Below are 27,234 nucleotides of genomic sequence, written 5' to 3' on the forward strand. Positions count from 1 at the left end.
CTGATGAATGCCATACCATCATAATTTTCTGTTTCTAAAGACTTTATGGCATATAAATGACCAGGATGTAACAGCAAGTGAAAAAGAGGGACAGAAAATTAATAGAGCATGTGCTGGGTAGTTTTATGTCAACTTGACACAAGCTGGAGTCATCTGACAGGAGGGAACCGAAGTTGAGAAATTGCCTCCATGAGATCAGACTGTGGGCAAGCCTGTAGGGCATTTTCTTAATTGGCAATTGATAGGGGAGGGCCCAGGCCATTGTGGGTGAGGTTATTCCTGGGTTCTATAAGAAAGTAGGCGTGGAAGCCATAGGGAACAAACCAGTAAACAGTGTTTCTTCCATGCCTTCTGCATCAGCTCTGTCTCATCGTACCTGAACTAACTACTTTCAGTGATGAGCTATTACCTGGAGTGTGTGTGAAAAAAAGCCCTCCCTCCCCACGTTGCTTTTGGTCATGGTGTTTCATCACAGTTATAGGAATCCTTTGACAGAAATTGGTAACAGGACTGTGGGGAATTGCTGTGATAGGCATGACCATGTTGTTTTGGGGAGGATTTTAGAGGGGCTTTGGAACTTTAGGCTAGAAAGGTCATTGGGTTTTCATTGGCTTTTTCAACAGCCCAGTGAGCTGTTCCAACCTGGCCTGGAGGATTAGAGGACGGTGTTGAAAACGGTACTGGTGACAGAGGCCTAGCTTGTGACGTTCTAGGTCAATAGTCCTCAACCTTCCTGATGCTGCGACCCTTTCATACAGGTCCTCATGCTGTGGTGACCTTTGACCATAATATTTCATTGCCACTTAATAACTATAATTTTGCTACTATTATAAATTATAAATATCTGATCGGCAGGCTATGTGACCCACAGGTTGAGAACTGCTGGTTTCAGAAGCAGGCAGTCTCTATTGGGGACTTTTGATTTTTAAATTAAGAATCTGTGGTTCTGGTCAGCTGGGGCTGAGGAATCAGCCACTATTAACAAGAGACCAGTAAAACCTTTGCTTTACTGGGACAACTGATGCTGGCCAGCTGGAATTGAGAAATCAGTGATGATTAAGAAGAGACTGGCATCACTGAGGTGAAATCTTCTGGGAAGTGTTTCCTCTGGGTCAGCACTCAGAAGTTGTGTTCAGGAGGTGGCCAAGGTTGTACCTTGTGCTGACAGCTGACCCTGGTAAGAATCTCTCAGCTGGTATGGGTTTGAAGCATGAAGGGGTCATGGAGAGCAGCTGAGGCTTGGCACTGTGAGAGACCAAGGCAAACCATGACTGAAGGTACAGCCTCAGTAGCCGCTGAAGCCCTGAATTGAAGGGGTCATGCAGAGAGTTGAGGCTTGGCCCTGTGAAGAGAGCCCAGGAGAGACTATTGTTGAAAGAGCAGCCCAGTTGCAACAAGAGTCCCAGCATTCTGGAGACCCCAGCATTCTGGAGACCCCAGCATTCTGGAGACCCCAGCGCCATGGGACTAAAACAACGCTAGAGCCGACAGGAGAAAGAGGGAACCTCAGCACTATCAAAAATGATCAGAATGGAAAACTATAAGAAAACAAGGTTATCTATAAGCAGTGGAACATGCTTGGTTGTCCTTCTTCTTGTTCTTTTGTCTAGTTTCCAAATTTCTAGTGTTGGTATTCATTACATACTATGTGTCGTTTTATTATCTGGAAGAAAATAGAAAACTCCAGTGTTGTCCTGGTTATAATTGACACCAAGAGGCACCTTACCTCTCAGTACAAGTGACCGGGCTTTTCACACCCAGAAGAGTATCTGTTCTCTGAATATAGCCAAGTCGTAGGTTTTTTGTTTTGTTTTGTTTTGTTTTGTTTAGATTTATTATTATTCTTTTTCAAGTTTTATAAGCTATTATATAGGAAAAAAACTGACCTAATTACTGGACAGTGGCAAGTGCTTTCTCCAGAGCAGAGCCACCCGTCAGTACATCCCCAGTGCTGTGGAGCTGGGAATGGAACACAGGGTGTCACCCCTGCTAGGTAGCTGTCCCCACACTGAGCTCCTTCCCCTGTAATCTTGGAGGAAAAGGAAAATTGTAATTTTATTTAAAAATTGATATCCCCTTTCTACAGGCTCTTCAGTTTAAATCTCAGCACTGTAAATAACTGTGAGATCTTCCCTGTATGATTTATTAAAAAGAATCCTCTGAGAAGTACGCATCGGAGCTCGCTCGTTATTTTAAAATACAGTGCGCGGCTTGTACTTGCGTCCAGAGCTTTTCAGGGAACTAAACTTTGGAACTGTCATCGGTGTCTGCAGCGCTCTGAGATCATTTTGAATTTGGTTCATAGCTAAATGCATGTATTTTTTTTTTAAACTCTAGGAATGTATACAAAGACTATCGTTTCCTGGAGTTGGCCTGTGATTCCCAGGAGGATGTGGACAGCTGGAAGGCATCTCTGCTAAGAGCTGGGGTCTATCCAGATAAATCTTTAGTAAGTTGGATTTTTTTTTAATCTAAAAAGTACCATTTCATACCATGTTGAAGAAAATGCATCAATTTCTCTAAGTTAGTGAAACAAATACTTTTAAATTTAATTCAACCCCTTTTTATACTGATGCTGCCTTATTATTTAGACATGAGTATTTTGATGCTTTTTTCTCCATCAGATTTCTTCAAAAACTAAACAATGTATCTGATAAATAAAATGTCCCATTCTGCTTCAATATATGTGCTTTTAGAAATATTTTAATTCTATTTAAAAATTTGATGTCTTCTATATATTACCTCACAGCTGGTATAATACTAGTATACTATCATTCATCATAATGATTGTGTGTGTGTATACACTTATTTTTATAAAAGCTTCTTCTACTATGTCAGTATTACTTCTATCCCTAGTTATGTCTGATTCAGACTCTGGATAATGTCACTATGAGTGTGAAGAACAGAAAAATACATAGCTCTTCCCACTTATCTTTATTAATATACTTCAAGTGTCTGGGAGACACTTCTCTCCTTGTGTTAATAAACAGACCTTGTCTTTGTGCTCTTTACCAAATGTAATGTTACACAGACATCTCTGAAATTAGACTTCAGAAGTCCCTCTGTTGTCTTTGCTCACACCAACCAACACAGTGTGCCAGCCTTTCAGTCTCGCTCTTTCTCTGTCCTTCCCCCCCCTTTTTCTCTCTCCCTCCCCTCCTCCTCTCCTTCCCTCTCTTTGTCTCTCTCCATCCCTCTCCACCCACATGCTGCTCCCTATAGCTTGCCACAAATCCACATCTCTTCTCAGAACTAGCCTGCTAGGATTGATCCCTGATGACTTAATGAGGCATGACCTTCACAGTGCCTACTTGGCTCTCTGTGCTGACTACTTAGCCTATTTAGTTTCCCCAACTTTAATTTCTAAAATGAAAATAGTGGTAAGTCCCCTATAGAGTGGCCAATAAAATGCAGTAAGACAATGTATAGAAAACACAAGCCAAAACATACCTAAGTGAACACTCTTAATTTCATGTATAAAATTAATTATTATGATCGCTCTCATTTTCATTATTAACAGCTTCTTTGGGTACCCAGTGAAGGTTAAGATATTATATAAGGCCCTGGGAAATTTTTCCAGTCAGTAAAGCTCTTGTTATATAAGCACAAGTACCCTGATTTGAATCCCCAGAATCTACATGAAAGTTAAGCTTAGTGTCTTGCACCCATAATTCCAGTGCTAGGAGGTAGAGATGAGAAGATCCCAGGGGTTTTCTGGCTAGCCGGTCTAGCCAAACAGGAAAGTTTCAGGTTCAGTGAGAGGCTTTGTCTCAAAAATAAGGTTGAAAGCCATCGTTGAAGACACCTGACACCAACCTCTGACCTACACAAACATACAGGAACACTCACATACACACAAAAGGGAAAATTAAAGTTGGCAATATGTGCCAACTGTTGCTTTCCACAATTTCCTTCAAGGATAGTGTTGGTGTTTTGTATGCACTGTGTGGTCTCTCAGGTCCTGCTCGAACAGCTGCCTGCCCTTGATGTCTGATGGCAGCCTGCTGCTGAGACCATCAAGTCAGCTACAGACTCCATTTGAGAACACACTGAATTACATATAGAAGCGATAGTTTCAGGTTGTTCTTCCTAACATAGAAAGATTTGATGAAATCAGATTATCCTAAAGACTGATATCATTAAGGAAAATTTTAGGACTTCTGAATGGTATGTTTTGCTTTCAGGTCAATGGACCACTCAGTCACTAGCAGATCAGTCAGTTGCTTCCCTGGTAGAAAAATAGTTGTGCTTTCTATACAGACATCTCTATTTGCCTGGGGAGAAAATCCTAATCTATAAGCTATACGTGTTTAGGGGTGATATGTGATTGACTAGATATGCACATTTGCATGTATCTGTACATGGCGTGCATGTATGTATGCACATGGTATGTGTGCAAGTATGTACATGGTGTGTGTGCATATATGTATACACATGTGATGTATGTAGAGGTCAGAGGACAACATAAGGGAGCTGAACCTCAGATGTTTCCCTCCTTTTACTTAAGACAGACTTGCTATTGGCTTGAAACTCACCATTTGGACCAGGTTAGCTGCCTGTCAGCCTCCCGGGATCTGTCTGTCTCTGCCTTCCATCTTGTCTTGCTAGGTGACAGACATGTGTGCTATCATGCCTGGTTGTTTATTTGGATTCTGAGGGATCTGAACTCGGGTTCTCTTGGTGGCAAGGCAAGTATTTATGACTGAGCTAGGAAAAACTTCTATTTCCATCATTTTTTAAGCGTGTGTGTGATTTTGATAACATTTAGATAAATATCTATCACTCAATTTGAATAAAATAATGTTTGAGACCAATTAGTTTATTATGATTTCACATGTACATTGTAAATAATATCCCCACTGTGTTTTCTGTTGTCTCCATGTAATAGATTATTTTATGTTGCTCACATCAAAATGTTTTGTGAACTTGTTTCTTGTCACTTAAAGCATTTCTCTGGAGATTTTCTTTTTAAAAACACATTTTTTCTTTTGCATCCCTTTTCTAACTATCTCTTCTTCTTTGGATCTTACCTCACCTAGACTTGCAGGCTTAGCCAAATGTAGGGATCCTCCTGTCTCCACTTCTCCATCACTGTAATCACAGGCCACAGCAAGGCTTTAAAGAATGCTGAGCATCTGAACTCATGTCTTCATGAGAATGGGGCAGGTACTTTGCCAACAAAATCTCCTATGCCCCTATTTCTTGTAATTCCACTTCCTTTGATTATTAAATTGAAGTTAGGATCACTATAAGACTATATGATGTTAAGTATACAGGAATTTACACAGTCTCAAAATGAAGATGTTTTTGATGGAATGTCTAGCTAACTTCAGAATAAAAAACAAATTGTGCATGTGTGCGCACCAGTGGTTAGGAACTATTAAATCTCTCAAGACTATTACCAACATGTGTATAAACTCTTTCTCATAAAATTGATTATAAATAAATGTGAATTGATCTGAGGAACACGATCTGATAAACATGACTTTTGGACACAATATTGTTGGCTTTCCACATGACACTCAGGAATTCTAAATTGCAATTATTTTGAAACACGAACCATGTCGTGGTTTGGGGTAGAGATGACAGCAAATCCACTCTTGGGTGAATCCTGCCGCTGCTATGTACTGGGCACCTTGACCAACCCTCCACTCATTTACACTTTTCTAAGCTCCAAACAGCAGCTTCCTCAGAAAGAAGGTTCTGGCGCATCACAATTAGCTTCCCGCCTGCAGCTGGTGACTATGTTCAGGACCGCATGGCCTTTATCATTCTTCAGCATCCCAAATGTGCATACAAAGCTGCACTTCTCAATGTTACGATTAAATTTTCTTTGGAGATTGTTGTTGGAACTTGACTGTGTCGGAGACAAATTTCTCCTCGTTGTCTAGGGAGCCTGGTTGTGTAGAGGGAGTCCTGTGAATGCCTGGGGACAGGCCAGCCTTCAAGGCTGAATCAGGAAGGCAGAGCTTAGCACAGGGCCTGTCAGGCAACCTAAAAGCCTCATGCCTGCTCTTAGACACTGGCCCTCCAGCCATGGAAAAATGTGAGATCCAGACTTGCCCTGGAAATGATTTAGTGTGAAGTCAGTTAAGCAAGAAACCTCTGAGCGTTTTAAAGGGCTCCTATTCCCTGCAAAACACACACACACACACACACACACACACACACACACACACACACGTTTTTATACAGAGGGGTTTCTGTTACATATCCTCCAGTGTGAACCAGTGTGAATCACTTCTTCAGAAGCTAAACATAGTGGTAGAATGAGAAAGAGCTCTGACCCCCAGCTTTCCCTGTGAAGTAGGAACTCTGCAATTATAAGCAGCGTTTTTTTTTTTTTTTCAACTCCTTGTAGGATGAAGCGGTCTTCCACTAAGATCCTTTGGCACCTCAGAAATAAGTTATTTTTAGAAGACTCTACAGTGACTTTTCCTCTATGTCAAATAATAGTTAAAAGAAAGGGTCCCTGTGTCTTCCCAGGCAGGGAGAAGAGGAATGGTCATGAACTTCTCCAAACATTTACAAACGTGATGGCCACACATACACACCATTCGACAGTCTGTGAAGGAATGGGAGGGCCCAACACTTCACTACACGTGGCTGTTTTCCAAACAGTGCTTCACCCAGAACTTTGAGCCACTGTGTGTCCAGTTCCAAAGGTCTTTCTGTGGAAAACTACTTCCAAGGATTTAAACACATGCTGTTGTCAACTAGAATAGTGGGGAGCATTCTAAAACATCCTCCAGCATTCAGGACTACAATGCCTCTCACCAAATAAGATGATTGAGAGCTAACCAAACGAAACAACAACTGGGCAGGTCGTGCCATGTCCTCCACTTCCGGGCTTCTTTATTTAAGGATCAGGGCATCCTACACAGTGACATCATTGTTGCTGCTACGTGTTGAGCCATCTGCCATGGAGTGGGGAAGCCAGTCATCCCCTAGTGTGTAGAAATACTTGGTTGAACTCCTGAAACTGATTTCCTAGATCAAAAGCTTCTCTGCTGTGGAATGCAATAAACTCCATCTGTCTGAGGTATTTTCAGAAATACTGCTCTTCTTAGGAGAGCCAGGGTCCTATTACTCTCTAAAATAGCCTCTACTCATGGTAAAATCCCCAGCAGGACCTTTACTGCCTTTCTGAATGGTTGGCACCATCTTCAGGAAGGATTCCTTTGGGCTTGCTTTTGTTTATGCTTTTTTCTTCATTCATTCTTGTCATTATTTATGTGTCTGATAAGTTTGTGTGTTAATAACTGTGCTGAGGCAACCCACGATACTTAAGAAACTTCTCCACATGATTTTATAAGGGCCTTTATATTTTTCTTGTTAAATATCATGGCTGCAATGGTCCCTGGAAGAGAGATGGTTTCCTTAAGGTCACCACCTGGCACTGAGCTCAGGGAAAGCCTCTCCAGGGATCATTGCCTTCCCACTCTCCCAGAATTTTTTTTTGTGTGTTTTCTCCCTTTAACGGAAAGGCAAATGCCAGATCTCTGAGCTGGCCCATTCCTGCTCCCAGTTTTCCCCTCTGGTGCACACACGTCTCTCACAGCTCTCTGCAACCTCACATCTCAGTGAGACATTTCTGCTGGACCCCTGAGAGGAGAGCTCAGATCTGTTCCAGGCTCACATCCCATCACATCTCCCCCACAGGATCTGACCTTGCAAGGACGCGGGCTGCTCTGGGAGTAATGAATCACCGTTTTATTTTTTTAGGCCATATGTGAGTTAAATTGTTTGATGTAAATCATACTCTCAAAGCTTCAACTTGCAACAGGAGAGTCATTGCCTGCCACTCGCCACTGGCTGCTCTGTCTCCACACACAGTGGTGCTTTTAGAAATGTCTACATTTTTGTGACTAACCTTTCCAGATCCATTTTATTGAATGAGGACTGGTGTTTATTTTGGCTGAAGCCCCACTATACAGTCTTGACTTCCCATGCCAACCCAAGACAAAAACTCATAACTTACAAAAAAAAAAAAAAAAAAAAAAGAATGGCACAGATGGAGCCTGTAACTCGTTCTGCTTCCTCCGTTGCCCCAAGCCACCCACTCCTTTCCTTAGCACTTACTTCCTTTTTAAAAAATTTAATTCCACCTTCTTTGAAACCAAGGATGCAGTGCTTGTTTAAAAAACGTACTGACTGATGAAATTTTCCACTGCTTGGCATGTTGGAGGAGGGGCTATCAGGAAAGGCAAGCCAGCATGCTAACTTCTCTGCCTTTTATGCTAGCGGTTCACTTATTACCAATTCACACCAATTCTTTCTGGCTTGGTTCCTGTACCCCAAGTATTCTGAGTAGAAAGAGGGGGAGAGCGGGGGCAGGAATCTCTGCTCTTGTAAACGCATGATTTCACTTACCCTACATGGATTCTTTGACTTCTGCGTGAGCTCTGGAAATATACAATGGGATGTCAGTGAAGAGTTCAGTTATTCATTTGGATTCTGATCTAGCAAGAAAAACCTCATAATTGTAAAATAAATCTGTATTTAACATATTTCTCTCTCTCTTTTTTTTTTTATTCCTTGTGGCTGCATGCACAGGGAAGCAACAAAGTAAGTTCTCTGTCTTCTTGGAGCTCTTCTGTCTCTCCAGCCCCTACTGCTGCATGTGTCTTGACAAGGCTGATTCTGTGCACGCTGGAATGGCTGCCCTCTGTTCTTGTACAGGGATTATATGGGGCATGCAAATGTTGGGGGCAATGTGTGTGGATGACTATCTGTAGTGGCTGCTCTGTTTTGACCTTTCGGGAAGGAAATACAATGTGTTTTCAGAGCTGATTATGGGGCATGTCAGAGACCTTGCTCAAAAGAAAGTGATCAGCTCCAAAAGGCAGAAAGGTTGAGTGAGGAGGATTTGTCACTGATCAAACTTGGTGAAGCTGGCGTTTCTGACCTCAAATCAAAGCGTGCATGTTTAATACAGTTATAAAAAACCCAAACTGGAGTCCTAATGGCAGCATGGCAGGCTTTGTTGGCAAAACTGAACTGGATCAGTGCACTGGTTTTGAAGGTGCCTTAACATGGATGGATGGAGGAGGGTGGGGTCAGCATCTGAGTTGGCTCCTACATCCTTGATGAATTCCAGCTGCATGGAAGTGGGAGCGTGTGGGAGTGTGTGAGGAGACCAAACAGTATATGTTTATGAAAATGGGTAGTGCACACGAATGGTACAAGCTATTTTAATGTTCTCATTACAATAGATAAATGAGCAATTGGGGCTTCACAGTGTTGCTAGCTTGGTTAAATTCTGATGTAACTTTTCCAAAAGATTAGGGTTACTTCCCATTTATTTAGAAATATAAGAGCAATAATGTTGTTGAAAGTGGCCTTAAGTTAGGCAGAATGGGCTTTTGTTTGGTTTGGTTTGGTTTGGTTTGGTTTTCCCTTCAGATATTGGTCCTTTATCCTACCAGGTGGCCCACTTAAAATGGGCCTCAGTGAATGCAATAAGAATTGAAAAGAATCTCTTATATAAGAGTTGGCCTGCATATTTGAAGCAGCTGGAATTCATCAAAATTTTGCTATTCATAAGCCATATGTATAGAATGTAAAACAAATGTGGGAGATATTTTGCAGTTTAATTTGATGGAATGTGTTATTATGGAGTAAATTAACATAGATGGTTGGCACTAAAAAATATGTCACTTCATAAATTTATACACTGATATAACTGCTCATGACCCAGGCAATAATATTTAATAAAGTTAAAATATTGCCAGAAATGTACAAGATCAGCATTTGTGGAGAAAGAAAGAGGGGAATTCACATCATTTATAGTACACTTTAGAAAAAAAAGCAAGTAACTTTTAAAAAAAAAGATTAAAGTCTTTCCCCACAAAGTAAAAGATAGTATTTCTAGCTAATACTGTAGCACTTAGGAACAAATATTTGGACAAAACGTGAAACTCATGTTTTAATTCTTATGGTATTTCAGTTTTGGAACTGTTAAATATTTTATCCTGACCATTTGCATCACAGCGAATCTCTGTCTAGAATGCCATGTGTTGCATGGGCTATCTGAAAGCAGAACAACCAGCGAACGACCTGAATACTTGTTATCCATGCCCCGGGTTGTGGGTGCACTAATAGGGAGCCAGCTGTGGACATTTGGAAAGGGGCTAACTCTGTCCACAGGAGAAGCATCCATGATTTGTCTCTTTCTCTAGCAGTTCATGGATGAGTTATGTGTTTATAAAGTCCCCTCCCCTGCCTCCCCACCAAAAATTTCTGTGGCAAGAGTCACCATTTGTCGTGTCTAGCTTCAGGAAGCTCTTCTGGATAATAACACTACAGTGGATACAGTTTATTGATTTTTCAACTCATTAAATGCAAAGAATGATTAAAATTAAAAATTTGGAACTGGAGGAGGATAGCTCAGTCAGTAAAGTGTTTGCCTTGCAAGCACAAAGACCTGAGCTCCATCCCCAGCACCGTGTAAAGAGTTGGACATGGCGGTATGTACTTGTAATTCCAGCCCTAAGGGCATAGAATCCGGTAGATCCTTTCTGGCAACCAGCCTCCCCTTACTTTTTAGGGCAATGAGAGGCTCTGTCTCAAAAAACTAAAATCGATGAAACTTGAGGAATTATATCCAAATTTTTCCTCTGACTTCTACAGGTACACATACACACATGCATATACACCCACACACATTCACACATACCCCATGCTTGTACACATATGATCCTACACAGATACACACACACACACACACACTCACACCCCTCAGAAGTTGTAAACTGTTGCTCATTAAGCCTTTTAGAATAGGGCCTCAGGGCCTCCACAGTCACCATCTACACCATGAATATCTGGTATGATAGTGTGGAGGGTCTTCCGTTGCTGGTTGAAGGTAACATTGGTTGGAGGCTCACAAAAATACAAGTGCTTGATGTTTTGATTTGTAATTGAAGAATGGATACTTTGGGGATATTGGTATTTATTACCCCATGCCTTATTTTTAATTGTTTATGTTATGCATAAGTGATAGTTTGTGAGAAACACAGAGCTAGTACTTTTAAAACGCGATCATATTCCGGACTGTAGACTCTGGCATGAAAGAGTCTCTTCAGATCACAAACAGCACATCTGTATGCTATTTTCCTGAAGCTTCAAATTTCAGTGTAAATGGAAAACCCTGCAATGCAAGCTGCGCCGTCTCCAGAGTATAGATCTGGATTCTTCAAAAGGAGAATATGAGATTCCTTTTTTTCCCGTCTCATGCTGGAATGATTGTTCTGAGTCGTCCCTAAGGCCACATACCTGCCACATACAAGAGCCAGCTGTAAAGTATGGTTCATTTCAGATTTGAGAAGGCTAATTGTTTACTGAGTGCATGACAGTTTGCTATGCAGGATGTTAACCAGATCTTAAGGAAAGTAAACTCTGGCTAATGAACATTGCTTTAGATGAGCACATGGACCCGTCTCCCTGCATACAGTAAGTAGAGCACATACCCAGGCACACGCCCACATGTAATCCATGGCGTTTGGAACAACCCTGATGCTCATTTTCTCAGTGACAGGTTTGTTTCATTCGTCTTTAGGTTATGCTTAGAGTTTAGGAGTTCATCCTCCATACTCCATACGTAGAGCACCGGTTCCTATGACAGAAACACAGTTAGACTTATATTAGGGGTATAATAGTATAATAGAACAAAACACAGAAGCTTACATTCCTCCTTGAATAGCAATTGCTATTTCTCCTGAAACGGGTAATTTCCCTTTTGTAAGAAAATAACAGTTACTCTGGGAAAATTTTCTTTTGTGAGTCTTACTTATTTTTCCTTTGGAAAATGTTTATCTGTTGGCATAGTGATCTTCTAACTTGCTCAGGGTAGAGTCTCTGTTTCCCTTAGACAAGTTGCCCTTGACCACAGAAGTCCATGTCTTCACTAGAAAGGCCAGAATCCAGGACATGAGTCAGTTTTGAGAATGTGAACAAACAGCAGATAGCATGTGAAAAAAGTTTCAGAGAGCTTGTTTTGCTTTTGTGCAACTTATTTGTTGAGTACAAATGTCAATCAGAAGTACCATCTGCAAACCTGAGGTTTTGGGGCGAAAATTTTGCTCCTTGCTCTGTCCAAGAGAGAAGCCATTCAATACTACGTAATTTAACATCTCTGAAGGCACATATCTGAGATTTAGTAAACTTTAGGGAATCCTGGATCCCAATATTAATGCTTCTAAAAGTTTTACATTATAGAAAAAGGATTCTTTTATTACCCTTTGAAAGAAAAAAATTATCTGACTTCAGTCTTTTTAAACTAAAGGAGTCTTATACTTCCCCAGGAGAAGTATAAGATTGACCATTTTCATTTGAAAAGGAGAAATTGAATAATATCTTTGAAATCAGAATAAGTTTTCAGTATCTGTATTGGGCTCTAGCACAGTGAAATGCAGTAACTTCATACACACCAAAGGGCTTTGGCGTGCAAGCAAAGAAAGTCATTCCAAGCACCTACTTTCCACCATTTAAAAGCACTTTGTCGGATGATTCCTGAATGCTTTCAGCAAGGAAAGTAGACTAGGCCAGCTCCTGTCAGTGGGAAAGGTGCTTACTTATTTGGTGATCCTCTGATGTCTACCAGTCATTTTCCATGATAGACTTTGCCAAAGGAATGGTGCCAAGATGTATATTGAAGAGCACAGATGTGGAATCTGTGCTGGCTCATTTAACCTTCTTATGATTGACCCTTGCTGCTGCTGCTGCTGCTGCTGCTGCTGCTGCTGCTGCTGCTGCTGCTGCTGCTGCTGCTGCTGCTGTTGTTTCTACCATGTGTGAGAGACCACTGGGAGCCACAGAATACTTCATGCCCCTGGCCTGGCAATGTCTTACTGATACTTGGTGTTATAATATTGGTTGATTAAAGGAGCCAAGAGGTTGATGTTGTGCTGTGCATCCCTCTTGAATATTTAAAATGCATGACCGGGAAAGCACTCATTATAGAAACCGCTGACTCCATTAGGATTTTATTTTATTTTATTTTATTTTCAAGACAGGGTTTCTCTGTAGCTTTGGAGCCTGTCCCAGAACTAGCTCTTGTAGACCAGGTTGGTCTCGAACTCACAGAGATCCACCTGCCTCTGCCTCCCGAGTGCTGGGATTAAAGGCGTGCACCACCATCGCCCAGCTAGGATTTTATTTTTAAAGAAATGTACATGATTTCCCTATTTTTCTTAGAAGAGCATGATAATATATTTCCTTGGGATTTCCAGAGAACCCCTATCTAGTTGGCTAACTTTATGCATAAACTAGTAAGGATAGTTAAAAAGAGTGTTTGGAAACATGTTGGCCTCTAAGTGTTGCTTCAGTTCCCCGTGACTATGAAAACACCTCCTCTCTCAAATCCCTGCAGCACCTCAAAACCTTTAGTTTTACTTTGCCAAAATGACATTAAAAGAAAATTATTGATGTGTAGATTTTTGAGCCCACTGACATTAATTACAACCAGTTGGAGGAAAAGAACCATCCAGTTGGGAGTAGAACATTGTGAGAAGTGATTTAGATTTTCTATTTTCCTGAACGTATTGATCTTGCCAAGTAGACTCTGGAGTTATGTGAGACTGAACATGTGGCTTGGAAACAAGGTCGTGGGTGATGGTATAGGGCTTCTGAAGGGTCAGTAGGGTTTATTAGTATATTTTTATTTTCTCTGATGTGTTCAAGATGAAATGGCTTCTCTCTAGTGAATGAAAACTCATGTTTCAGAGATCAGAGCTGTTTTGACATATTTTCTTTCATACTGCAATGGACATCTTTTGTGTGGTTCATAGCAGCCTTTAAATGAGATGCTTCAATCCTCTCAGAGCATAAGAATCATCTCTTTTTGTTGTTGTTGTTGTTTGTTTGTTTTCTTGTAAACACAGGGAATTTGTCCCAGGATCTTGATGTGAAAGACAAATACTGAGCCACCTAGCTATACCTCCATCCAAAATGGAGTTCCTTATATCTATTTAGAAAGCATGCTATTGTTGACTATGATTTTGAAGGTAGCACTGTGAAGAGCTTTCTTTTGGAACTAGAAAGTAGATGTTCATGCCTCTGGATGATTTACCTTAGTGAAGTTATCAAATTATGCAATAATCACCAGCAGCTACTATAGACATCGTGGTTTAAAACTTTTCCCACTGTCTTTGTCCATCCTCTGGACAAAAAGGAAAATGAAAAAGGATGCAATTGCTATAAGAAACAATTTTGATTCAAAATACGTACAACTCAGTCCCCCATTATCTTCAACTTCTGTTACCTGTGGCAACACCAATCTAAAAATATTAAGTGGAAGATTCTAAGTAAGAAATGCTTACTTCTATGTTTCATGATAAGTCAGAGTAGTGCCACACTGTCCTGATGTGTACATAGGTAACTCCTTTATCCAGTGTATCCATACTGTATATGCTGACTTCTCCTTAGTTACTCAGTAGCCATCCCAGATTACCAGACTGTCATGATACTGCAGCGTGTTCAGATATAAGAATGGTAATACCAACAACAATCAGGCATGCCCAAAAAATGTTGTAAAATCTTCATTTAGTGGAAAGGTTGAGCCAAGGAGATAGCTCAGTTGGTAAGGTGCTTGTCACATAAGCATGAGGACCTCAATTTGATCCCCAAACTGCAAAGAAAGGGCCAGGCATGGGAATATGCATTGGTAACTTCAGTGTTAGAAAGGAAACAAAAGGCTCCCTGGAGCTTGTTGGCCAACCAACCTGACTCAGCTGATGTAGGCCAAGTCAGTGAAGGACCCCATTCAAAAGGAGGACTGCATTTCTGAAGATGACAGCTGCTGCTGCCCTCTGGCCTCCAGACATGCACAAGTGTAAAGGCAAAGATGCCATAAGATGCCATGAGACACCACCCTTACCTAACTTTTATTATGGTGTTCTGTTATATTGTTCTATTCTCTTATTGTTTTCTTAATCTCCCACTGTGTGCACTTGATAAAGTTTATCCTGGGTCTGTATGCATCAGGGAAAACATTTGCATAGGATTTAGTGCTTCCCATTGATGGAGGACTCTCATTGGTTAATAAAGAAACTGCCTTGGCTTTTTGATAGGGCAGGATTTATATAGGTGGAGTAGACAGAACAGAATACTGGGAAGAAGGGAAGTTACTCAGATGCCATGCCTCTCCTCTCTGAGACAGTCGCCATGAAGCCAGCCACCAGGTCAGACATGCTAAATCTTTCCCGGTAAGCCACCACCTTGTGGTGCTACACACATTACTAAATATGGGTTAAAGCAAGATGCGAGAATTAGCTAATAAGAGGCTGAAACTAATGGGCAAGGCAGTGTTTAAATGAATACAGTTTGTGTGTTGTTATTTCGGGTTTTAAGCTAGCCATGCGGGAACCAGGCAGGACGAAAAGCAGGCCCGCTGCTCATCACTACAACCCATCCTCTGAAATTCCCACAAAAACATCCCCTTTGGATGAAGGGAGGGTGTTCTACAACATATAGATACAGTGTACCTAAAAAAAAAACCACAAGCCGGGCAGTGGTGGTGCACGCCTTTAATCCCAGCACTCGGGAGGCAGAGGCAGGCGGATCTCTGAGTTCGAGGCCAGCCTGGTCTACAAGAGCTAGATCCAAGACAGGCTCTAGAAACTACAGGGAAACCCTGTCTCGAAAAACCAAAAAAAAAAAAAAAAACACAGAACACTAGATATGGAAGCTGTTCTTCAGAAATATTATAGGTTCAGTTCCCAACCACTGCGATAAAGCATACCAATCAGCAGCGTTTATTTAAAACATGATTGACAGAATACAGACAATTCTCCCTCACCATCACATTAAGGAGAGTTACACAAACCTTTTGGTTTGCTCGTCCATACAATAGTACATACAAAATTCACATTTACACTAGTCTATAGTCTATTAAGTATGTAATAGTATTCTATGCAGACAGTATATTCAGGGAATAAAGAGATGACTCCAGGGTGAAGAGCACTTGCTGCTTTTGTAGAGAACCAAGGATCAGTTTTCATCACCCATTAGAAGCTCCCAATTATCTGAACTCTAGTTTCAGGAAACCTGACACCCTCTTCTGACCTCCTAGGGCACATGCGAACACATGGCACATAGGACAAGCACATACCCACACATACAAATAAAATAAGTCATTTGTATGTAACACAATCCTAATTAGTCTTATCAAATAAAAAATTCAGAGTCAGATATTAGAGGGTAAAAGCTGAAAGATCAGAGAAGCAGAGCAGCCAGCCACTAGAGTCCTTACCTCTCTGAATGCTCAAACCAAATCCTCAGACTGAATGATGTTTCTGCAAAATCTCAAACTGAATGCCGTAAGTTCCTGTCTCCCTCCGCTTTCTATTCCTCTCTCTGCCCATTCATATCCCTTCCTATCTCCACCTTCTTAGTGCCAGTATTAAAGGCATGTGACTCCCAAGTACTGGGATTAAAGGTGTGAGCTGTCTCTGCTTGGCTCTGTTTCTCTTTTAGACTAAGTCAATCTCATGTAGCCCAGGGTGGCCTTGAATTTACAGAGATCTATCTGCCTCTGCCTCCCAAGTGCTGGGATTAAAGGTGTGTGCCACCACTGCCTGGTGTCTATAACTAACTAGTGGTTTAGCTCAATACTCTAATCTTCAGGCAAGCTTTATTTGTTATATCACAAACAAAATATCACAATATTCTTAATTAACCTAAAATTTTAATTTCAAATTTTTAAAACTTAATTTAAAAAATACTTTTTTGCTAAAAAATGGTAGCAATTATCTGAACTCTTGAAATAATGAAGCCAAAGACTAGATCAATACAGGGTTGTCTCAAACCTCCGATTTTTAAGATGCCCAATATTTTTTTAAGTTCAGTAAAGCACAATAAGTTGAGGTACAACTGCCTAGCAGATTTTAAACATAAAAAACATATTTACTTACATGAAAAAATATATACCAAAATATATTCAAATAGAAATGAGTACTTACCTTAACACTGTTTGAAATGTAACAGGAATGAAAACACTAGGCAGGAAATATCATAGGATGTATGATGTGAGATTCCCCTCTGTATGCTGTGAATATGCTTTATTACCATTGGTTAATAAAAAAATGCTTTAACTTATGGCAGGGCAGAATAGAGCTAGGCAGGTAAACTAAACTGAATAGAGAGAGAAAGAAGGCAGAGTCAAGGAGACACCATGTAGCTGTTGAAGGAGAAAGACACTGGAACCATACCAGTAGGCCACTGCATTGTGGTGATACAAAGATTAATAGAAATGGGTTAACTTAAGATGTAAGAGCTAGCTAAGAATATGCCTAAGCTACTGGCCAAACAGTGTTGTAATTTAAATAGTTCCTATGTGATTATTTGTGTCTGGGCAGCTGGAAAATGAACAAGCAGTCTCCGTTTACAGATGTAACCATTGCCAAAGGAAGGGAAAAGCCAGTTCAAGTAGATGTATTGCTTTTAATGAAGGAGAACAACTAAATCCTTCTGGATGGCTCAATAGCTAAGAGCACTGGGTATTCTTCCTTAGGTTCCAGGTTCAATTCCCAATACCCACATGGAAGCTCACAACTGCCCATAACTCCACTCCAGAGGATGTGACATTCTCTTCTGACCTCTGCAGGTACCACGTATGCATATGGTACACAGACATATATGTAAGCAAAACACTCAAACACATAAACATACATCTTAAAAGAGAGAGAAGGGAACAACTTTGGGAAAGGAAATAAGTTAATATAAAGCAAAGGATAATAAATTTGGAAATAATAAAAGTATAAGAGCTTATATGTATACATGTAAAAAGCCTGTGAATAGGAAAAAAGAAGGTTAGGATCTTGGAGCCCAGTTATTCCCCTCCTAAACATTATTTTTATAGTTTTTTCAATATTTATCCCAATGAATTTGTTTGAAAATCTTTTGAAGCATTCTTCATAACTACCAGTGTTTAAAGCAAAACCAGTGGCCCTCAAAGATAACTGGTTATATTAAATGCTGGGAAGTAAAGTGTATGTGTATGTGAAAATGGGAATTTTCACAAGAGGTAGGAGTACAAAACATAATCCCACTTTTGCTTTGAATTCTTTAGATGGGTTAACTGCATTTGCATACAGAAATTTTGGGGACTATTCCATTAGGGCCAATGTTCTGTTCCCTTTCAATGTTTGCTCTTGTGGCCCGTCCTCATTTTTCTATCATTGCTCTCTTTTGCACAAGTTTTCTAAGAAAAGGATTTTAAAATGCATAAACAAATGTTAAGAATGTTATCTAAATAAAGGCTTGTGAAAAGAAACAAAAAATATTTTTAAAAACTGAATATCCAGGAAGAAAAATATGTAACATAAGAATTAAAGTTCTTAAGAAAATAAACTATCATGAGGAAGTCAAAGATGATTGTGGAAATGAAGTAAACCTTGAGATAAAAGTCGAAGGCTATCTGAGACTGCGAACTTGACATTAGCATGTAATCCTGCTGATTACGAATATTTTGCAATGATTATGCAGGTTTCAACCCTTAATCCTGCCTGAGCAGATATGTTCTTCTCTCACTGAAAGGCAGTGAAAGACCCCTTTGTGAATCCGAAAGGTTACATCTCCTCCTTGCCTCTGGATTTCAATAGTGCCTTTGTTTCAGATCCTCAGGTTTCAGGGGTTCAAAGCAGCCCCTCCCCATCCTGAGGATTAGCAGGAAGCCCTTCCATGGCTGAATTTCTGGATGAGTTCTGGACTGTCATCCATCCAGACTCCAAACTCTAACTGCAGCCCACACTGCCATCACGCTTCAGTGGTGCCCATTTTATGCGAGAACACACCCACCTGCTCTTTTGTGCGTGTGGGGGGAGGGCTAAGTGTGTATGTGCACGCTGTATGTGGTGTGTGCATGTTTCAGGTGTGCACACCTGTGAAGGACAGAGGTCAACATTAGGTTGCTCAGTCTCTCTCCACTGTCCGTTTGAGATGGAGCCTTCCACTGACCCTGAAGCTCCTGGGTTCAGCTTCCACTGGCCACAAGCTCCTGGGTTCCACCCACTTCCACGCCCCCTGCCCTAGTTGCTGGAATACCCAAAGCTGTAATGATTTTTCCCGGGTGCTGGGGATCTGAACTCCACCTACCCACCCCACACCCCATCCTTTGTTTGGTTAGTTTGTCTTGGAAAGTATGGCAGTAACCATACAGAATTTCTAACTCAGCCTTACAAACTTGAAGGAGAATTTAAGGGTCAAGGTCTATGGATGTTGTAAGGAACTTCCTTTACTAACACTTTTCATGAACATATGTCTTCTATTAAATGGGGGGGGGATTTTTGTAAATTTGGGTAACATTTACGTGTTTCCACTAAAAGCCTACTTTAGCATTGGTATTGCATGAAAAGGAGAAAAACATAAAACATTTTCTGTGTTTATTAGAATGTATTCTAAAAATAGGCTCAAAAAGCATCAGCTGACATCTGAATCTTTATCAAAAAAACATTTTCTAATTTTCTATCCTTAGTATCACTGCTCTTCACTTCCCAGGTGGCTCAGCCCCTCAACTCATGGGTCATCAGACACTACTAATTAAAATACAGACTCATGATTCTTTCCACCCCCTCTTGTTTCAAGCTCATAGAAATGGCACCAAAGATAATAAAGCTTAAATAGGCTCTATTTCTTTGCTAAGACAATGGACTATATTATTTGCCAATCATTTATTAATCCTTTTAGTGTAGCCTGAACAATTGAGACAGGCCCCAAGGTAAAGCTATCCACATAGAATTGCTCAGCCTAACCAGAAGCCAGTTTTTCAAGCACAGAAATAAAGCCTTTATGTTTTAATTTCCTTCAAGTGTAACAGAATTCCTGAGGTCTGTTATAGCAGCCACGCCTTATGAAAGCTATTAATACTTTCACATTTCCAATCCATGCAAAGTGCCAAGAGGATTATGATTATGATGAGCTACAGAAGTGAAAGAAGCATAAAATTCATACCTTTATAGATTTATAGGCAACAAGTGGTCAGCATGGATGTATAAAATGGTAGCAGTGGTTCAAGGATGGGTCATTAATAAAGACAGTGTATTATAACTGCCTAACAAGTAGGATGGCCTCCCAAGTAGCAAAAAAGGCAGTGTTTAAATTTTTAGGACCAGTTGGGGAATAGTGGATTTTAGATTTAGATAAACCAGGATTTTCTATGCCAGTAATTTGTGTGTTGTTCTACCAGCTGATAATATTTAGGGTTTGGCGTGCCTGTTGTATATCTTCTTAACTAGTCTGTGAAGACAAGCCCTGCCCCTCTAGCTCTGTTAACTTATTAATACATAGAATTTAGAATATATAGGAATATTTGTGGAATAATCTGATGAATTAATATAAATAATAGGAAAAAGGAGTTGGGAATTATGAATTTGAGCATAGTTCAGAGATGATGGTTTTTGGATGGTAACATGAAGGAGAGAGGTTAGGGGAGGGGCCAGAAAGGAGAAGTATGGATGCTGAGACAGGACAAAAATGCTGACATTTGCCTCATCAACATGACTGACTCACTTGAAATGTGGCCAGCCAGTTGTCTGATGTATATTTACAGAGTACTAACAATGCATCATCCTTCATGGCTAGGCATAATACAGCAATGCAAGTTATGAGTTGTTTGCTTTCAGTACATGGAACTTAAATCTGATTGCATTTTATTCTTAGTTCAGTCTGTACATTCTATAGTGTGGGGTGAAGAAGAAATTCTGTGTGTGTGTGTGTGTGTGTGTGTGTGTGTGTGTGTTTGGTTTCCTAAAACAGGGATAACAACATTATATCCTGTGGGGGGCAACCTTCAGAGTCCCTTGGTTTCTTCATCCACCCCCTCAGTACTCTAGGCTCTGGGATGGTGTGCCCCTTTGCCAAGCCATTGCTTCAGTCTGTTTTTAGGGCTATGCTTTAACATTCAAATAGTCTGCTGAAGGCAATGCCTAGTATAAGATAAATGTCAGTCTCTCCTTTTAGAAGTGAAGACCATTAGACTCAGTGTGGCTAGTAAGCTAGTAGAAGGTCATATCAAATAAGTAAGGTGCACTTGCCTAGCATGAACTGTATACACACTACTAATTAAAATATGGACTCATGATTCTTTCCACCTCCTCTCATTTCAAGCTCATTGAAATGGTACCAAAGATAATAGAGCTTAAATAGGCTGCTCTGGTGACCTAAACATCCAGAATAATTACAAATAATATTAACACTTGTTGTTGTTCTGTTTTTAAAAGTATAATACAGGGGCAGATTAATGGCTCTGTAAGTAAAGTATTTGTTGTATAACACTGATGACCAGAGTTCAAATCCCTAGAGCCTACATAAAGCTAAATGCAGCAGCACAAACACATGTGTGTATGTGTATATATATATGTGTGTGTGTGTGTGTGTGTGTGTGTGTAAGAGAGAGAGAGAGAGAGAGAGAGAGAGAGAGAGAGAGAAATAACAGTATTGCACTACCAAGAGATAGGGTGATGGAGGACTTTCATTGGTTAATAAAGAAACTGCCTTGGCTTTTGATAGGGCAGGATTTAGATAGGTGGAGTAGACAGAACAGAATGCTGGGAAGAAGGGAAGTTACTCAGACACCATGCTTATCCTTCCAAAACAGACGCATGTTAAGATCTCTCCTGGTAAGCAACCACCTCATGGTGCTACACAGATTACTAAATATGGGTTAAAGCAAGATATGAGAATTAGCCAAAAAGAGGCTACAGATAACAGGCCAGGCAGTGTTTAAATGAATACAATTTGTGTGTTGTTATTTCGGGTAAAGCTAGTGGGTGGTGGGACGTAGCCCCACCGCTCCATCTACAATAAGAGGCAGAGAAATGAGAATATTAGCTTGTGGATCACACATAAACCAAACAACATGGTGTGAAAGGTGAGAACCAACAACCAAAGTTGTCTTCTGATTTACATAGATACATCATGGCACACATGTGTCCATACTCACATGTGAACACACACCATAAATACACACCAAAAGAGTACATTACATTTTATGCTACTTATGCTGACTAGTTTTTGTCAACTCAACACAGCTAGAGTGACCTGGAAAGAGGAACACTCAACAGACTAGACTATGGGCAATTTTTAAAAAATTAGCGATTAATGTGGGAATGCCCAGTCCACTATAGGCAGTGCCACACTGTAGGAGGAGGCCACTTATTCATCCTGGCTGCCCAGAATTGAAATAATCATACAGAAACTATATTAATTAAATCATTGCTTGGCCCATCAGCTCTAGTTTCTTATTGGCTAATTCTTACATCTTAATTTAACCCATTTCTACTAAGACTGCTCCCCTTCCCAATCTCTGAGTTAGATGCTCCCTGAGAATTGAGTTGATGATAGAGGCAGATGTGGGTCACACATCTGTGTAGTGCTTCGCCCACCCCCTTTTCCAGGTTCACTCCCACAGCTTCAAGTACATACGTCAACTCTGATCCAAAAATTTACAGAGAAAAAATTCTAAAAATAGAAAATAACTTTTGTAAATAATTTTATTATAGTATATTGTTATAATTCTTTTTATCATTAGCTACCTTTCACCTCTTATTGTATCTAAGTTATAAATTAATCCCTAGGTGTGAATGCACTGGGAAAAGATCACATAGATGGGATTAGAAGCTACTTGTGGCTTCAGATATCCATAGAAGGTCTTAGAGCATATCCTTCAAGGACTGTATTGTCATTGTGAGTTGACAGCTTCTCCTCATATGGAAAGAACCTCGTTTGTCATCTTTGTGGTTTGTTTCTGCCTCCCTGGTTGGTGCCCTGCCTAAGACCTGCTGGGCTGTTCCTGCTGATAATAGTCACTGACATACATGAAATATTGTATAGCTATAATGATATCCCTGAGGTAATTAATTTATAAAAGCTTATTACTTAGCTCACAGTACCCAAGATTTAAGCCTACTGGTTTGACCTCTGCTTGGTTCAGCAGAAAATAATAGTGGGAACACATATCAGGGAGAATATTCATAAAGTAAGGGAAAGGAGGGACAGAGAGGTAGAGAAGATAATCCCTTTCAAGAGTCCTACCCCCAGAGCCTTAAGGTCATCTTAAATGTTTACAGAACCTCTGGCCCCAGAGACCAGGCCTTTGCACATGGGCTTTTGGGGGACCCTCATCCAAACAGTAGCAAGAGCCCACTGTGAATCTACAATCAAATGACACAAAATTGATTCCAGGGTGGTTTCCTCTCACTAAACCAGTGCACTGAAACATTTCTACAGTTTAAAATGTAAATCTGGGGCCAGAAGTTTGTTCAGAGGGTAAAGGCACTGGCTCCTGAGGCCGAGGACCTGAGTGTGATTCCAGCACCCACAAACTGAAAGGAGAGAATTGACTTCTGAAGGGAATCCTCTGCCCTCCACACAGGCACCCTGGCATGCACACACACACTCACACACACACACACACACGTATGCACACATACCTAAATTGAACATAGGCATGTTATGGGAAATGGGCACGCATCTTGTTTCATCTAAGCACTGATTCGTAATCTAGAAAGCAATGTTTCAGATAGGAGTCAATCCTTTTCTTTCCTGTTAAATAACTTCTTTTCTTTTATTCTTCTCTTAATTTTAGGGGGAGGAGGAGATATTTAAAAAATGATAATTCTTCAACAAGCCTAAAATACATCTATCCATTGAGAGAGAGAAAAACTCCAACCCTCTGTAGTAATAAAGTAATAAACTTAATTTAAAGTGGTCAGTTTTATCACAGATCAATCCTGCCCACAGCAAGGGAGTGTAACCAGTAACCTGGACAGCCTTTGAAGTCTCTTACACATGCAGGCTTTCACCTCTGGGACTAACCGGAATTTTAATTAACATAAAGTAATCTAAAGGCGTGCTGGTTAGACCCCAGTGCCTTAACAAAGCTTTCTAGGCAGGGCCTGGGAATATGGAAGTCTGCCTTACCCCTCTTCCCTAAAAACAAGGCTCTCTTTAATCAGTCAGAGCGGATTTTTATTATGTCCAGCTTTTCCTTTTTGTTTTTTTCATGGCATGATGTTCCTAGTGACCGAAAACAACAGAATTCCAAAAGCTTTTGTTAATTAGAAAGAGCAGAACTGAAACCGTTATAGATTATGTCATCTTAGCCCCGCGTTTAAACAGCACAGGGCTCCAGAGCGCCTGCAAAGTCCGTGATTTACACCATATTCCAGTAAACCCATGCAGGCGGGGGCTTTTCAGTCACTGCCCTGTGTGTCCTGAGCACGCTGAAAGGGGTTGGTTCTCCCGGGGACAGGGCAGGAAGAATTAATTCCAGCCAGCCTTGCTTCTAATGTGAGGCTTTGACTTTCAGAGAAATGGAGTGCAGTGCGAATCCAAGAGAAACTCAGCGCTCTATCAGGAAGCAGGCTTCTTTCCATATTTCTTCCAAAAGTTTTCTATCACACGAAGTCCCAGACACAGAGTAGTCTGAAAAAATCGTAAGGAAGCCACAGAAGGACTTCTTGTTTGGGGAGTTCCCAGGAAGAATAATTGTGTTGAGAAGAGAGGAGGGGGGGGGGAGAAAGAAAGAAAGAAGGAAGGAAGGAAGGAAGGAAGGAAGGAAGGAAGGAAAGAAAGAAAGAAAGAAAGAAAGAAAGAAAGAAAGAAAGAAAGAAAGAAAGAAAGTGTTTATTATGTGATCTGGAACAGCCAAGAAAAACAGACAACACCATCTCCATTTTATTGTACATGTTATTTACTGAGTTTCCCTGAAGAAAGCTTAAGAATTCTTTCTCTGTGAGTCACTCACTGTGTGCCTGCATGCACATGAACGTGCACGTGTGTGTGTGTGTGTGTGTGTGTGTGTGTGTGTGTGTGTGTGTGTGTGTGTGTTTAAATATAAACTTCCCCGCAGCTGGTCAATTTGGAACACAATATCTTTCCTTCTCTTCAAGCTTCTTGCCTTCTTCTGTCAATGATCATGTCTGACACCAAATGGAGCAGCTTTGGTGTAACCAAGTGTAACCAATTTCTTTCTATTAAATAATCAAGTTTAAGAAATGAACAGCCTGGCCAGGCAAGACTCAGAGCCCCATCCTCTGAATGTGACTTACATAATTACATTTTCATTACCCTGGCAAATGCATAGCCTTGGCTTAATTTCTGTTGGAATCAATGGAAGGGAAATTGTATCCTTTTTTGCCAAGAATCGTTTGGTGGTTGCAATGCTTAGGCTAAGGTCCTTTTTACCACTAGGAATGGAAGAGAAGGTACTCTCCATTCTCGTCTTACTGAAGAGGGGCTACAAAGATGGTCCTCGGGAGTAGCCAGGTTTGGTAATTTAAATATTAACACCTTGACAGATATCTCAATATGTTTAATAATTGCAGTTGTCCCTCCATGAAAAAGGCCCTATAATTGCAGTCATCCATTCTGAGGGAGCACTGTTGTTATAGACAGCAATTCTGAACCCATTTTCCCAGTGGCTATAAGAAGCCTGCCATTGCCAACAGAGTGGTCTAGAGTCCTCACTAATTACCAGCTTCCACAGCTTTTGATTCTGAGCCCAACTGATGGCGCCAGAGGCTGAACCACAGTCAGATCTGTAAGCCCTGGGTTTGCCAAATGGAATCTATGCAATTTGTTTCCTTTTCTCAATGTTTTTGTGACAGGACTCAGCTCAGGCTGAATAGACTAGAATCGCTCCAAAATACTAATGGCTGAAAATTTAAGCATTGAGAAAAATCACCATGAGGGGTCAATGCCCTGTGCTCATGCGTACGTGTGTGTGTGTGTGTGTGTGTGTGTGTGTGTGTGTGTGTGTGTTGACCAAAATCAGTATTGGATAACTTCTTCATGTTCTCTCCACCTTATCAGACCGGGTCCCTCACTGAACCTGAAGCTCCTAAATTCTGCTGGACAACCTGGCCAACAAGCTATGGGAACCCTCCTGTCCCTACTACCCGTTGCTGGGATCACAGGCACATACCAGTATGGCCACCATGTTTTACATGGTTACTAGGGGGTGGAATTTAGGTCACTTCGTTGTGCAAGACTTTACTGAGTTGCATTCCTCACTCCCAAAATTGCTAAGTTTTTTACGTACAGATGTGCTATCTGACTCACTTAATTGCACAGACATTTAGTTAGCACCTTCTGTTTACATGGTACTGTGTTTTATTCTGAAAATAATGCATGAAGTTATCTCCAACTGTACTATAAAAGGCAAATAAAAACATCACGTAGGACCACCTTATATAATAATCAAGTCAGGAACTGTACCTTAGAAATTGGCACAAGGAATTGCCTAATTGTTTTCTGCACAAACAAGATTGAGGTCTAAAAGTGCTTTGTAAAGAATTTTAAGATGATTTTTGAAGAGTATACATGAAATTCTGGAGAAAGATCACTAGGCTAAGTGACAGTTTAGCTAAAAAAAAAAAAAATGTATGGGGGAAACCGAGGAGCATGGCTGGGGTTGTAGGACATTTGTAAAAACATGTGGAAAAGAGGCCAGAGGTAGGAAGTTTAGAGAAACTCTTACCGGATCTCATATGCTCTTGTCAAGGGGGTTTTTATTCTAAGAACTCTGCAGACACTGGAGCAAATCAAAGCTATCATCTTCTCTACGTTGGTCAAGAGCAGGCAATCAGGATAGAGGACTGAGCATCAAGTGGATGAAAGAAAGAGGTGTTAAGTTTTAAATGGGGACAGATAGGGTTCCTCTTAACAGAATGGCAGACCAGGTGCCCGGCCAGGTTGTCACATATAATTATAATTAAAATGTTGAATGAAGTAGCCTTCATCATGGTAGCTAAAACAAATCTCAACAAATAGGATACTTCCAGTTCTACAGTGATTGCCAGGGCCAACCCTTGAGAAACTGCTACATCTTGGTCTAAGAACATGTTAGAAATAAACACAGCATCCGTAAGGACACACAGCAAGAGAACGATCTTGTGCTAACTGTGGCATTAACTGAAAGGAGAATAAAGTCCTTTAAGCCAATATTTGAGTTTAAAGTCAGATTCACCCTGTGTGTGAATCAAGGACCTCGGGTATGGACTGGGCAGGGTGGCACATGCTTATACTCTCAGCACTTGTGAGGTAGAGGTAGGAGGTCAGGAGTTCAAGATCAGCCCCAGTTATATAGCAAGTGGGAGGCCAGTCTGGTCCAAATGAGATCCAATAGAAAAGTCATTTCTCCTGTGCCTGTGGTACCTCCAGAAGAACCAGCAGAAGCAACACAAATCCTCAAGGTCCACCTATGCCTTCTCTAGAATAGTGTTCTAGAGAAAATAC

At 40.7% G+C, this 27,234-nt stretch overlaps 1 protein-coding gene across 2 annotated transcripts in view; it reads left to right on the plus strand.

Moving 5' to 3' along the window:
- Dnm3 (dynamin 3) overlaps nucleotides 1-27,234 on the plus strand; it is a 466,696-nt gene that overhangs the window by 375,139 nt on the left and 64,323 nt on the right. For both annotated transcript variants that reach the window (XM_038349305.2, XM_038349304.2), the window contains exon 16: nucleotides 2,338-2,449. In XM_038349305.2, coding sequence (XP_038205233.1) covers nucleotides 2,338-2,449 — 112 coding nt within the window. The remainder of the gene's footprint in view (nucleotides 1-2,337; nucleotides 2,450-27,234) is intronic.

Source organism: Arvicola amphibius, chromosome 12, assembly GCF_903992535.2.
Source record: "Arvicola amphibius chromosome 12, mArvAmp1.2, whole genome shotgun sequence".
Classification (NCBI taxonomy): Eukaryota; Metazoa; Chordata; class Mammalia; order Rodentia; family Cricetidae; genus Arvicola; species Arvicola amphibius.